The following is a 14,272-nucleotide window of genomic DNA, read 5'->3' on the forward strand; positions in this document are numbered from 1 at the left end:
CAACCTGTCCAACAAACATTAGGTAGATACTAAGGAGCAGAGTTGGGCTTTAATCCTAGGCCCTTTGACTTCGAATTCTTGTCCTTTTCACCACAACCATCTTCCTGTATACCAGCTATCTTGTTCCTCCGTGCTAAATGGGACAATTCCTTAAACAGCAGTATGTTTTGCATTTCCATCTTGGACTTGTCCCTGGCCAACCAAAGCAAAGTACCCTTTGAGAACCATGGACATAAGCCATTCCAGAGAGAATCTTTCCTCATTCGGACCTCTCTGTAGGTGGCACTTTGATAGTCACCTTGGAGATGCAGCCACGTGTCTTTCAAGCCTTGCAGTCAGACTCAATGGCTCTCACACTGACCTCTTGCTTCACAAGCTGAGGAACAGTATCAAGCATGATCTGGCAGGGTTGGTCCTTGCAAACCTGCCCATCTCCATGGCTCGAATCATAGAGATAGGACTGGAATAGATCCTACACCTCATCTGTCCAACCCTCTTATTTAACAGATGAGGAGAAGAGCCCAGAGAAATTAAGTGAATCACCCAAGCATTGAGTGGGAGAGCTGCCCTAATTTCTTTCCAATTTTTTTGCTGGTCAGTGAGGGTTAAGTGACTTGCCCAGGGTCACGCAGCTAGTATGTGTCAAGTGTCTGAGGCTGGATTTGAACTCAGGTTCTCCTGAATCCAGGGCTGTTGCTTTATCCACTGTGCCACCTAGCTGCCCCCAAGCTGCCCCAGTTTCTCTGACTTGAAATCCAGAGGCATCCCAGGATAGCCACGCTGCCCCTTAAGAGTCCTTAGTTACTTGAGGGATCCTTTCAACAGTGTTCTCTAGGGATCATTCTCGAGGGCCTCTTCACTCTTTTCCTCTCTGTGTTTTAATAGTTATTAGTCATGGGAATACAAATCTGTCTTTAACAAGCTGAGCTGTTCCTTTACCAGGTTCAAACTCTATTTGGGACAATCGAAACCATTTCTGCAGGAATCGGGTATGGTACTAGAGAATGGAAACTTCAGAGGGAATCAGTTAAAGGTAGCAGACACTTAAAAACACATTTCCATTGTGCCCAAGGCCTTGCTCTGAAAATGGGGCCAAATGTAAGAAGTAGAGATGCTTAGACAATTTAAAAAATCATTTATTTGTAGTCTCCTCTGGCTTTCTGCAGCTCTGTTGATGGGATAAAGGGTAATTTCCTTGGAAAGTTCTTTTTTCCCCCTACTTCTTAATAACCTGAAATCATCCTAACCACTTAAGCTGGGCATGTTCTCTCTTTGATCTAAACTACCCCTTAATTGGATTTTACATTTATGTGAACATAAAAAAATAACCTCATGCCATTATACTTGAGAGCAAAAAAATGAGTAACCAGTGTTGACTATGTACCCACTGTGACCAAAACTGCTCAGGACTGAAGGTTGTTGGGAGAAGGGGGAGGGTGTTTGGAAAAAAGGCCTGCTTCTTGTCCTAGATCTAGGTAAACTAGATATAACTCAAGAAACAGAGCTGGAAGTGACCTTGCAATCACTCCCTCTAATTCCCCTATTTTTACCCACTAGGAAACTGAGGAATCGAGAGAGAGAGAGAGAGAGAGAGAGAGAGAGAGAGAGAGAGAGAGAGAGAGAGAGAGAGAGAGAGAGAGAGAGAGAGAGAGAGAGGAAGAGAACTTTTGTAATATCAGATCATAAGTTCTGGCAGAATTGGGGAACAGAACCCAGATTTCTTTGCTCCCAGTAAAGGGACTCTTTCCCCAGGCTACTCCTCAACCAGGGCTTCCTGCCATATTTTCATTTCCGTTTCACCTTTCCCTCAAAGGATAGTTTCTAGCCTATTTGTTTGTTTGTTTATTTTTTGAGACCAAGTCTCTCTACCTCACCCAGGCTGGAAGGGCATTGGCTATTCATGGGAGATCCCACTTCTAATCAGTACAGAAACTCTGACCTGTTCAGTTTCCAACCTGGGCTGCTTCGGTCTTCCATAGGCAGCCTGGTGTCTCCCCACATTTCACTTCCCCCAGGGGCTCACATATTGGTGCCAGACTTAGTGTGGATACTCAGTTGGCTTTGACCCTATTGCTGCTCAGAATTCTGAAGTTCAGGGGGCAGCTAGGTGGCGCAGTGGATAGAGCACTAGCCCTGGAGTCAGGAGGACCTTAGTTCAAATCCGGCCTCAGACACTTAACAATTACTAGCTGTGTGACCCTGGGCAAGTCACTTAACCCCAATTGCCTAAAAAAAACCCCAAAAACCAAAAAAGAATTCTGAAGTTCAGGTAATCAGCCAGCCTCTGCCTCCATAGCCAGCAGCCTCAGCCTTAGTCTTATATAATTTTACTAATTTGCACTAATCCTAGTATGTCCAAATGTGTAATCTGAGAAGCTTGAGAATTCACTGGTCTCCAAAGCTAGGCAGACGGCCAGGCCCTGGAAGTGTTGAAGGCAGTGAGTTTCCTAAACTTGAATATATTAGATTATAATAGATACAGGGGGGCAGCTAGATGGCACAGTGGATAGAACACTGGCCTTGGATTCAGGAGGACCTGAGTTCAAATCTGACCTCAGACATTTGACACGAGTTGTGTGACTCTGGGCAAGTCACTTAACCCTCATTGCCCCACCAAAAAAAAAAAAAGAATAGATAAAGGATTTATTAGGTACTTTCTCTGTACCTGGCATTGTGGAAGTTCTGGGAATAAAAAAAAACTAACAGGACAATTCCTCACTTCAAGGAACTTACATTCTAATGGAGGATGACAGCACTTGAAGGTGAGAGATGTACAGCAAGTCATTCAACAAACATCTTATTAGATGTTTAAGTAAAAAAAAAAAGTTCTTCCCTTGAGGCACTTCCATCCTAAATTGGGGAGACATTATGCAGATGCCTATGTACACATAGATGTAAGGGCCTAAATTCTACCTATGATATTTAAAATCTAGTGAGTGGTCGCCTTAAATTAGAAGCTTTAGCACCAGTCTTTGGGCATTAAGCATTTATTAAAGCATACTAGGTATTAGAGAAAAAAGAACACATGGAGTTAAGAAAAAGCCTATCTAGCCTGGAGTTCCAGTCTGGTCTGGTTCTTCCTCAAGTCCTCTGCCATGAGCCTGCTTCAACCATGAACTCTTCTCAAACTGAGTGTGGAAGCTTTTTATGGGTCTGGAGCAGAGGCATTCCTTACACAATCCTTCAAGCTGATTGGTAGGTGTCATCCAAATCCATTGGTTCACAGGACTTGAAGGTGGTCTCGAGTTGAGTTCAAAGTCCTTAGCTTGGGGCAGCTAGGTGGCTCAGTGGATAGAGCACCGGCCCTGGATTCAGGAGGACCTGAGTCCAAATCCAGCTTCAGACCCTTGACACTTACTAGCTGTGTGACCCTGGGCAAGTCACTTAACCCCAGTTGCCTCACCAAAAAAAACAAAAACAAAGTCCTTAGCTTCTGAGAACAATACCACCTTAAGGGCCAGCCAGGTGTGGTTACAATCTAATTAACTTGAAGTAGGCTAATCAGCAAAGTCAATAACTCTCATTTAATTCAATCAATTTAGATTAATCTCCAGGTGAGCCTTTGAGTATCTGCCAAATCCCATTATTTTCTCACACAGAATATTTACAGGGCAAAAACAAGGTCATCTCAGAGGGAAGACTTGGACAGTGGGCAGGGGGAACCAGGAAAGGTCTCTTAGAGAAGGTGGAATTTGAGCTGAGTCTTAAAGGAAGCAGAAGACGTCAGGGAAGTGGAGGTGAGGAGTAAGAAAACTCAAAGCCTGTCATAGTCAGGAGATAGGAGTGTCATGTGTGAGGAAGACCAAAGTTAATGATGCCGAATTTTAAAGTTCATAGAGAGGATTAAAATGTAAAAAGACTAGAATGACAGGAAGGATTGTATAAGTTAAATGGAGGATTTTCTATTTAAGCCTAGAGGTAATAAGAAGCTGTTAGAGATTTTTGAGTAGAGAATGGCATGGCCAGACCTATCCTTTAGGCCAAAATCACTATGACAGATGAATGGAGGCTAGACCAGAATGGGGGAGAGGCTTGAGGTAGGGAGACCAATCAGCAGACTATTGTATTGGTCCAGACTTGAGCTGATGAAGGCCTATGGAGGTCCAGAATTGAGCAAAAATAGGCCAAAGATGGCTTATCAAAATCCTCAATGATTCCAAGGAGAGAGGGCAGTTTACTGGTGAGGAAGGAGTGGAGGTGATGACTCTAATGAGGACATTTAGACAGTGATAGATAAAATGAACTGCCTTCCTTTGTTGACTGGGATGGGATGGACTTTTGCCACAAGGTTAGAGCAGTCATCCTTAAAGTATTTGCAGAAGCAATTGGAGTTTCATCTCTGAGTAATAATTCTCCCTATTAACAAGAATGAGGTGAAGCTCCATTAATTTGTGTATGAGTGAGGTCTGAATGCGGTAATTAGTCACAGGTTGGGGCATAGGGAGAAGGGGTGGGGGGTCCTCATTTAAAAGATACCTTTACTCAGAAATATGAGTTATGTTCTCATGGGATTTTACCCTCTCAACATACAACTCCATATTGAAAGAAGAATGTCCTGAGAATAAAGCTCATTAGTGTGGGCTAGAAGGTATGGGGCCTGAAAGGAATTAGCCAGGGCCTGGAGGGAAAACTTTTTAAAACAGTAAAATCCTAAAGTGAAAAGTCTGACTCCCTTGAAACTGTCATTGAGACACAGCAGTATGAGAAGGAAGGTCTGGTGAAATCTGAGCTGATCACAAACTTCGGTTACTGGGATGTCTTTATTCCAAACAGGAGACCAACATGAAGTATTGGGAGAAGAATCAATCAATTGCCATAGAACTATCCGACTTAGTCGTCTACTGTAAACCAACAAGTAAAACCAAGGATAATTTAGGTAATTCCTTCATTGTATAATCTTGGTTCACTCCTGGGTAGCTGCTTTTATTTAAGACTGGTGACAAAGAGTATTATAGCATTTGGGATTTCTGGACTCCAGATGGAAATAGTGCTCTATTCAGAATGACGTATAGCCTTTTATCTGACTGGGTCACAGGGAAGATGGGAATAAAGGACAGAAGTCATGTGACTCCTACCTACCCTGTCCACCCAGCAGGCAGCTTGGTAGAGTGAAAAGAGCCACAGGACTTGAAATCAGAAGATCTGGACTCCAGACTTGCTTCTGCTCTTTTCCTGCCATATGGCCTTGGGCAAGTCCCTTCCTTTTTGAGCCTTAGTAAAGTTTTTTCTTATCAATAAAATGGGAACAATAATCCTTATGTTAATCACTTCACAGGGTTGCTAGGAGGATGCAATCAGATCATGTCTACAAAGTGCTTTGTAACCATAAAGTACTGTGTAAATATTAGCTGCTACTATCATTAACTTCCTTTCAGGGATCAGCAAGATAGAGCAGGGCTAAAAGTGGGGGAGGCACAAGGGGTGGGTGAGAGCATGACCATGCGTCATTCAGAGCAGGTGGTTCCTGGCAGATGGTCAGTGGAGCCAAATCAGAGGCAGTCTGTGCACCAGAGTAGCCTGTTCATTTATTCATCAAACATCTGTTGGGTGCCTACTAGGAAAGCACTTTTTAAACCTCAAAGTGCTGTATAAATGTGAGTGATTATTATCACTGTGCACAAGGCTCAGGATTATGTCACTTTTTCATTGAGTCTGTTCCAGTCCCAGGCAGGTTTTCTGTGATAAACTGGAATTCTATTCTAGAAGGAGCTTTAAGAGTAAAGAAATTGCACTCCCTATATTTCAATTGAACTTCATGGTTACAAAACTCTTCCCCATGCAAGATCTCATTTAATCTTCAAAACAGCCCTGTGATGTAGACAATACAATTAGTATTTGTCCTTTTACTTATGAAGAAACTGAGGCACAGAGAAGTGAGGACATACAGCTAGCAAATGGTAGAGCTAGATTTGAACCCAGTGCTTTATGCTGTCTCATGCTATCTCCTGTAACTTATCAAGATAATTCCAAGGCTACCTTCACCTCAGGAGAGAATGCAATTCAATGAAGCAGAGTGATGTTTCAACAAGCAAGGAAGACAGGCAGCAATGGGAATCATCAGGTTTTTCTTTGACAGGCTTTTCCTTCTATATTTCACATGTGGAATTAGGCTGACTTAATTGCTCTAAATTGCAGGGACAGTCCCCTTGGGCCACATCATATGGCCAGGCTAAGGGGAAACAGTGTTCCGACAAGGTCCCTAGTATTTCCAGTAATACATTGACTTGGGAAGGTTCACTAAGAACTTTTTATACCAGTCTATGGAATAGCAAATGAGCCCTTTACCCCCTTCCCCCAAAGTATCCCCCCTTTGTGGCTGGCATTTAATTTTTCAAAATGCTTGCTCAGCTCTGATGTCCTGAGAATGTGGGACTACGGTGTTGAGGTATGGTAACTAATGTCTGAGTTTACAAAATGGGATGGCTCTGGCATATCCACCGCAATAGTCTTGTCGTATTGCCTGGGTTTATCTTTCAAACCCAGTGTTCAGTCCTTGCATGGTGGGTTAGGACTGAGCTGTGATAGTGATTGTGTCACAGTCCTGAAGTTAAGTGACAATTTCATTTCCTTTCCTATATGTCTGTGCAGAAAATCCTGATTTCAGAGAAATTCGCTCTTTCGTGGAGACCAAGGCTGACAGCATTGTTAGGCAGAAGCCGATTGATCTTTTGAAGTACAATCAAAAGGGACTGACTCGGGTCTACCCAAAAGGCCAAAGAGTGGACTCATCAAATTATGATCCTTTTCGACTTTGGCTTTGTGGCTCTCAGATGGTCGCTCTGAATTTCCAGACAGCAGGTAAGGGGTCTCCAAGAATGGTGTTGTCTTTTCGAGCTGAGTGTGGGCTGTTGAGTACTCTGTGAAGGGTGTGTCATGGCTGAACTCTGTACAGCCCCCTGATGTCAGGCAGAACGGTGGCCACAAGTGCCGTACTGCTGCTTAGGAAGAAATAGAAAGTCATTGAGCTAGGTTTAATAACCAACTGAAGATAAGATTAAATGTTTGGCTATTAAACTATTTCCTGGTCAACCTAGCATGTTAGCAAACAAACCCTTAGGTGCTTCTCCTTTCCTCATCTTCAGTTTTTTTTTTTTTTTTTAGATAATGGTGGAAGAAAGGCATTAGGGATGGGAAGGATGTCAAAGTGACTGGGGAGAACAGAATGATGTGGGGAAGAATGTATGGGATTGGTGTCTGCTGGTAGGAGGTGGTGATGCTAGGGGTATGAGCATAGATGCCTAACAGTATCAAATGGGAAAGGGTCTTTGAGATCATCTAGACCAGCTTCCTTGTTTCATTCATTCATTCATTCATTCACTCACTCAAACATGAATTGCCTGCTATGTACAGAGCACTGTGCTAGATAAGTTTAAGCATAGTCCAACTCTTGTTTTCATGAGGCATAGTCCCTGCCCTCATAGGATTTACAGTTTAGAAGGGACCAAAGATGACAGAACAAAGAGTTTACTACAGCCTTTAGGATTTACATAAGATGTTTTGCTTAGCTTTATGGAGTGCATAGTCTAGTGAAGGGATACCACTCAGAGAGATACCTCTAATAAACACAGTTAAATAATGCATTTGGGGCAGCTAGGTGGCGCAGTGGATAGAGCATTGGCCCTGGAGTCAGGAGGACCTGAGTTCAAATCCAGCCTCAGACACTTAACACTTACTAGCTATGTGACCCTGGGAAAGTCACTTAACCCCAGTTGCCTCACCAAATAATAATAATAATAATAATAATAATAATAATGCGTTGGAAGAGACCTTGGGGCCCATGTGGTCCAATCAATATGTGAACTAGAACTTCCTCTATAACACGTCTGACAAGTATTTGTCTACCCTCAGAGTGAAAACTTATGGTACAAGGAAACCTGAGATCTCCCAAAGCCCCGTGTTCCCCATTATACTTTGGAACTTTCTAATTATTAGGAAGTGTTTCCTTACATCAAGCCTAAAATTGCCTTTTTGCAATTCCCTCTTGGTACCCCAAGCTCTTCCCTCCAGAGTTAAGGAGAGTAAATCAAATGTCTCATTCATACAGTGGTTATTCTCTGGGAGACTTCTGTTTTCCTGGTAAAACTTCCCTAGTTCCTACACACCTCCTCCTGTGGCATGAAGTTGAGACCTTTCACCATCTTGATTACCATTCTCTACCCTATGTTCCCCAGGTTATCAATGCCTTTGCTCATGTGTGGTGCCTCAAACTGAAGACAGCACTCTAAATGTGGTCTGTCTAGGGTAGAATACACTATAGGGAATTATAACCCTCCTCACCCTTCACATTCTGCCTTTCTTAATGTAACCTAAGATCAGTTTCATTTTTTTGCCTTCTATTTTGTACTTGACTCACAGTGAGCTTGCAATCCAATTAAATTTTATCCTTTTGGAATTGGCCCATTGCTCTGACCTCCAGTGATCTTTTTGGTTTTTCATTTTCTTAATTGCCAAATGTTAACTATTCTGTCCAGCTTTGAGCCATTTGTAGATTTGATAAAGGTGCCAGCTATACATCCAAGTCATTTGGAAACATGTTAAACAGGGTAGAGCCAAGTACAAAATTCCAGGTCATGCCACTGGAGAGCTCTCCTTAAGCTGGCACAGACCCATTAATAACTATTCTTTTGGTCCATCCATTCAGCCAGTTCTGAATCTACCTAACTCCATTATCACCTGGCTAACATCTCTTTCCCTCTTGTCCACAAGAATTGTATGAGAGATTTTAAGTGATTCCGGTGTTCTCTTGATCAGCTGGTCTAGTAGCCCTGTCACAAAAGAGAAATGCAGTGAGTCTAGTATGGTCAGTTCTTGATGAAGGCATGCCCAAGGTTATATACTTAGCTGGTGGCAGAGCTAGGTTTAGAATCCAGTCCTCTTGATACACACACACACACACACACACACACACACAAACATATACACAAACTCACACATACACACAGTCTCATGCTCTTTTCATGATGTCACACTAACTCGATTGAGGGGTAGGACCACTTAATCTGTTGAGTAACAAAGAAAAATACCTAAAGCCCACCAGGGTGGGTCCTGGATCACTCAGATACTTTTCTGAGACTTGCCCCTTGCCTCCCCCACCCAGTCCCTGCTGTGGTAACTGACTGAGGTAATAATAATAGTAACTAGTGTTTATACAGTAGCACTTTAAGGTTTGCAGAGTATTAGACTTGTGTTATCTCATTTGATCCTCACAACAATCCTGTAATATAGGTGTTATTATTATTCCTTTTTTACGGATGAGGAAACTGAGACTGACAGAGGCTAAATAATTTGCCCAAGTCACACAGCTAGTAAGTAAGTGTCTGAGAAAGGAATTTGAATGTAGGTCTTCCTGGGCCCAACTACAGTATTTTATGCATTGTGCCCCATAGCTGCTTCTAAGATGATACTCTTGGGGTAGAGGTGACAGGTTCTTAGTTCCCACATTTCTCAGGACCTACTAGTGACTTCCCTTGGATCCTTTTTCATTTATTTGGAGAAGCATGTGGAGAACACTGGGAGATATTAAAGGGGAGAAGTATTGAGATTCTACCTCTAGAAGAGCTAGGCATCTGTGCAGAGTAGGAACTCCTCCTTGGACTGTTAGGGGCTTAGGTTTTATAAGACTGTGCTTAGTTATTCATATCCATGAAGATAAATTATTTTCTCAGTTCTCCTGAAGACAGTAGTCTGAATAGCTGAACCCTTGACTGTGGTTGCTCCTGAAAAGCTTCCTTAGTGACCCAATGGATAAATTGATGCAAGCCGCTGTCCAGGTCCTGTCTTTGCTGAGGATGCACAAAAACCCAACTGCAGTGTGGCCTCCTTATCCATCCATGCCCCTTTGGACTACCCAACTACTTTCATTTCTTAATTGACCAAGCTTCATGACTTGAGGCAAAGTGAGCTGAACAGTTTCAAAGATGCCTCTAGGTTCACCTCGTTGACTGCTTGTGAGGAGAGGTGTTGGTAAAAGTGAAGCCCTTCTGGTTCATGTTAATGTTACCAACATTTTACTCTAGAGCAAAGTTTCTTAACTTGGGGGTCTGTGGATAGATTTTAGGAGCTCTGTGGATTTAAAAAAAAGATTTTGATAGCTGTACTTCAACATAATTTATTTCCTTTGTTGTCCTATTTGTTTTGTTCATTAAAAAAATATTCTAAGAAGCAGTCCACAGGCTTTACCAGACTGACTACTGAGGGTTCTATGCCTCAGAAAAGGGTAAGAAACGCTGCTCTTGGGGTTGGAGGGAAACTGATTTTGTCTTAGAACTTTGGGCTCATGGCTTAAAGTGAAGTACTTCTGATTGTTGCCCATCCTTTACCTTTACTGGGCAAACCACATGGCCAGTGTAGACTCCTTTAATTTCTTAACAGAATGCTCTTTTCTCTTGTTTTTTATTTGTACCCCTTTCATTTCCTCCCTAGATAAATATATGCAGCTGAATCATGCTTTATTTGCACTTAATGGCCGGACTGGCTATGTCCTGCAGCCTGAAAGCATGAGGAATGAAAACTATGATCCAACACCCCCAGAATCGCAAAGGAAGATCCTGATGACCCTGACAGTGAAGGTAAAGCCAGTCCTTTCCCCTTGGCCATTTAAGGCAATAGCAGGACAGAGCCCCTTGGTCAGGGGTCCCATTTTCTGTAAAAGACACTGGAACAGTGGGAAGGTTTGCTTTTGATGGGGAAATCATCACTTCTTGGCATGTAACTATTGAATTCTCTGATGAAATGCATTTCTTCCCTTATTTCAACAATATATGATTTAGGAAAAAGACATTCTTTCTCTCAGTGGCTCATACAGTGGCTTTGGGGGAAACATTCGGAAACTAACAGTCTGAACTGTTTTCTCATTAGAGAAGGTGAATTATGAGCTGACTTTGATTGGCAGTAGCTCGGATAGCTCAGCAGGTCTGCCTGCCATGGGACAGAAATCTGTTTGGCTTCTGAAGAAATGCAGGCAAAAAACAACAGAAAAAACCAAAAACTAAAAAATCAAATCCCTACCCATTTTTCCCAAAGGTTAAAAAAAATCCACTCTTACTCTTTCTGGAGTTCCTGGTTGGAATTTATCATTGAAAACTGTTATGGTTTATGGTGGTATCATACTTTCTCTTTTCACTTATGGTTTAAGAGCATACTGTCTTCATATGATTTTTTTTCTTTTTTTAAGAATTGTGAGAGGAAAAAATCTGCATTGAGTTTTTCACAAGATTTGAGGAAGTACAGAAGTCAAACTCATGTAACAAAAAGCTTTAACTTTGTAAAAAAATTACTTTTTGTTTTTACATCACCTACATTTTCCAACATATCTTTTTTTGGAGACAATGAGGGTTAGGTGACTTGCCCAGGGTCACACAGCTATTAAGTGTCAAGTGTCTGAGGCAGGATTTGAACTCAGGTCCTCCTGAATCCAGGACTGGTGCTTTATCCACTGTGCCACCTAGGTGACCCCCAATATATCTTTACCACATTCACCTTACCCTCCCAGGGAACCATCCTTTTTAACAAAGAATAAAAAAGAGGGGAAAAAGTTCAGCAAAATATTACAAAGATGTGAAAAGTTTGTTGTTTAGTTGGTTTTTTTATTCTTGTTTGATTCTTTGTGACCACATTTGGGGTTTTCCTGGCAAAGATACTGGAGTGGTTTGCTATTTCTTTCTCCAACCCATTTTACAGATGAACAAAGTGAGACAAACAAGGTTAAGTGACTTGTCCAGGGCCACACTTCTAGTAACTGTGTGAGGCCAGATTTGAACAAAGGAGCATGAGTTTTACAGGCAAGGCGTTCTATCCACTGTACCACCTAGCTGCCCCTGCACCACACCTAATTTAACCATTATCCAGTTGATAGACATCTACTTTATTTACAATTCTTTGCTTCTACACAAAATGTAACTATTAAGTATTTTGGCATGTATAAGACCTTTCTTTTTATATTTTACTTTCTTGGGGAAGGGGTATAGGCTCTTTAGAGAAGGTGTAGACATTTTAGTCACTTTCTTAGGGGAGGAGAGGAATAAACATTTATATAGTAGCTGCTATGTACCAGGCACTGGACAAAGTACTTAAAATAATTATTATCTCATTTGATCTTCCCAATAACCCTGCTGTTAGTATCCCCATCTTACAGTTGAAGAAACTGAGGCAAACAGAGGTTAAATGACTTGCCAAGGGCCATACAGATAGTAGGTATCTGAGGCTGAATTTGAACTTGAGCCTTCCTGATTCCAGGCCCAGCACTCTATCAACCTAGCTTCCTCCAAGGCAAACAGGTTAAGTGACTTGCCCAGGGTCACACAGCTAGTAAGTATCTGAGGCCAGATTTGAATTCAGGTCTTCCATGACTCTAGGCCTGGAGCTTTGTTTTAACTTAATTCTTCTTAGCTTAATTCCAACTTGTTTGTCACAATTGTTGGATCATTCCATAGCTATCCCAATAGTGCCAAAGTGTGCCTGTCTTTACACAGACCTTCTATCCTAGTCCCATCCTAAGCAAGGCCTTCAATAAAGACCAAATACAAAAGAGATGCTACATTCCTCCATTCTGTCCTTGCATTTGTGGCCCTTCCAGGTGACTGAATATATGCTTATACACATATTTACCTTCCCGTCACTGGAGGGAGCCATGGAGCTCTGGAGCTTCTCTGTCTTCTGTTACAGAGCAGTAGGTTTCAAAATAGAGGCAAGATATAAATAGCAGATAAATGGAGAAGCCATTTCATACCTGCTGGCCTCATACCCTGAACACATGCTCCTTTTGTCTTTCTCCTCACTTCATAAATACAAATAACTAGTAATATCTTGGGCAGCCAGGTGGTGAAGTGAAGAGAGTGCCTGGCTTAGAGTCAGGAAGTCCAGAGTTCAAATACTGCCTCTTACCAGCTGTGTGACACTGGCTAAATCACTTAACACTGTTTGCCTCAGTTTCCTTCTCCGTAAAATGAGCTGGAGAAGGAAATGGTGAAGCACTCCAGTATCTTTGCCAAGAAAACTCCAAATGGGGTCACAAAGAGCCAGACATGACTGAAAGGCCTGAACAACACAATTAACAGTTTGCCAACACCCAGGAATTTTTCCCAGCCACCCTTCCTACAGAAAGAAGCCCAAGGAGCAGTCTGGCATACATGTTGGTGCACTAAAGATGAAGGATTGTCAAAGTTAATGAGCAGCCGATGAACATTCACTGCCAGGGAAATACTTGGATGTCTAATCTGCTCTCACTGCAGCAAGCCACAACAGAGATGGGATTGTTAGGGGGAATAGTTGCATTGGACAATCCATGGCACATAAGAAATAGACAAAGGCTCATCATTGTTCCATATATGTCAAAGAGAAGGGTGGCTTCCTTGGGTGCAGCAGAGCTTTCATCATTCACCTGACCAACTGTTAGTTGCCATTGGTGCTTTGAAGATTGTGGAAGGGGAGGGGGTTCAGGAATGACTGCTTCCCTTGTGTCCTAGGTCCTGGGGGCTCGCCACCTACCCAAGCTTGGCCGAAGCATTGCCTGTCCATTTGTAGAGGTGGAAATTTGTGGAACTGAGTATGATAATAACAAATTCAAGACAACTGTAGTGAGTAAGTATTCCATTAACCTTTCCTTCTTTTAAAAATCATGTTGTTGTTGAGTTATTTTAGTAGTGTCTGACTCTTCATGACCCCATTTGGAGTTTTCTGGGTGAAGATCTTGGAACCGTTTTCCTTTTACTTCTCCAGCTCATTTTACAGATGAGGAAACTGAGGCAAACAGGGTTAAGAGACTTGCTCAGGGTCACAGAGCTAGGAAGTGTATGAGGCCAGATTTGAGCTTGTTAAGATGAGTCTTCTTGATTCCAAGTCCAGTGCTCTATCCACTGCACCACCTAGATGCCCCTTTAAACCATGAAGGTAGTTTTAAATCATCCAAAAAGGATGCCAGTGATTGCAAGATGTGTGTATGGCAACTTTCTGAGTTTTCACACAGAAGGAAAAATGGATATTTCACTACTGTCAGATGACTCAGTGTTACTTTTGGGCTTCCAGCTCTGAACAGTCAGTTGGCTTTCAGTCTGGAGGTATTGACTGAGGCCAGCAGTGGCCTAGTGAACTCACCCAGGCCAGATCATCCCAGAGAGGGTGTCTGAGGAAAATGGGCTCATTCCTGTCTGAGGTTTTTTTTTTTTAATATTTGCAGCTATAATACTCAGATATTGTTCAAGAGGGACCTGAGGACGTGACATAGCCAGTCAGTCCACAAGCATTTATTAAGTGCCTGTGATATGTCAGACCCTCT

At 42.3% G+C, this 14,272-nt stretch overlaps 1 protein-coding gene across 1 annotated transcript in view; it reads left to right on the forward strand.

Moving 5' to 3' along the window:
* PLCG2 (phospholipase C gamma 2) overlaps positions 1-14,272 on the forward strand; it is a 176,491-nt gene that overhangs the window by 149,252 nt on the left and 12,967 nt on the right. The window contains exons 26-29 of the mRNA XM_043987636.1: positions 4,774-4,876; positions 6,589-6,798; positions 10,423-10,568; positions 13,464-13,578. Coding sequence (XP_043843571.1) covers positions 4,774-4,876; positions 6,589-6,798; positions 10,423-10,568; positions 13,464-13,578 — 574 coding nt within the window. The remainder of the gene's footprint in view (positions 1-4,773; positions 4,877-6,588; positions 6,799-10,422; positions 10,569-13,463; positions 13,579-14,272) is intronic.

The sequence above is a fragment of the Dromiciops gliroides genome, chromosome 2 (genome assembly GCF_019393635.1).
Source record: "Dromiciops gliroides isolate mDroGli1 chromosome 2, mDroGli1.pri, whole genome shotgun sequence".
Lineage (NCBI taxonomy): Eukaryota > Metazoa > Chordata > Mammalia > Microbiotheria > Microbiotheriidae > Dromiciops > Dromiciops gliroides.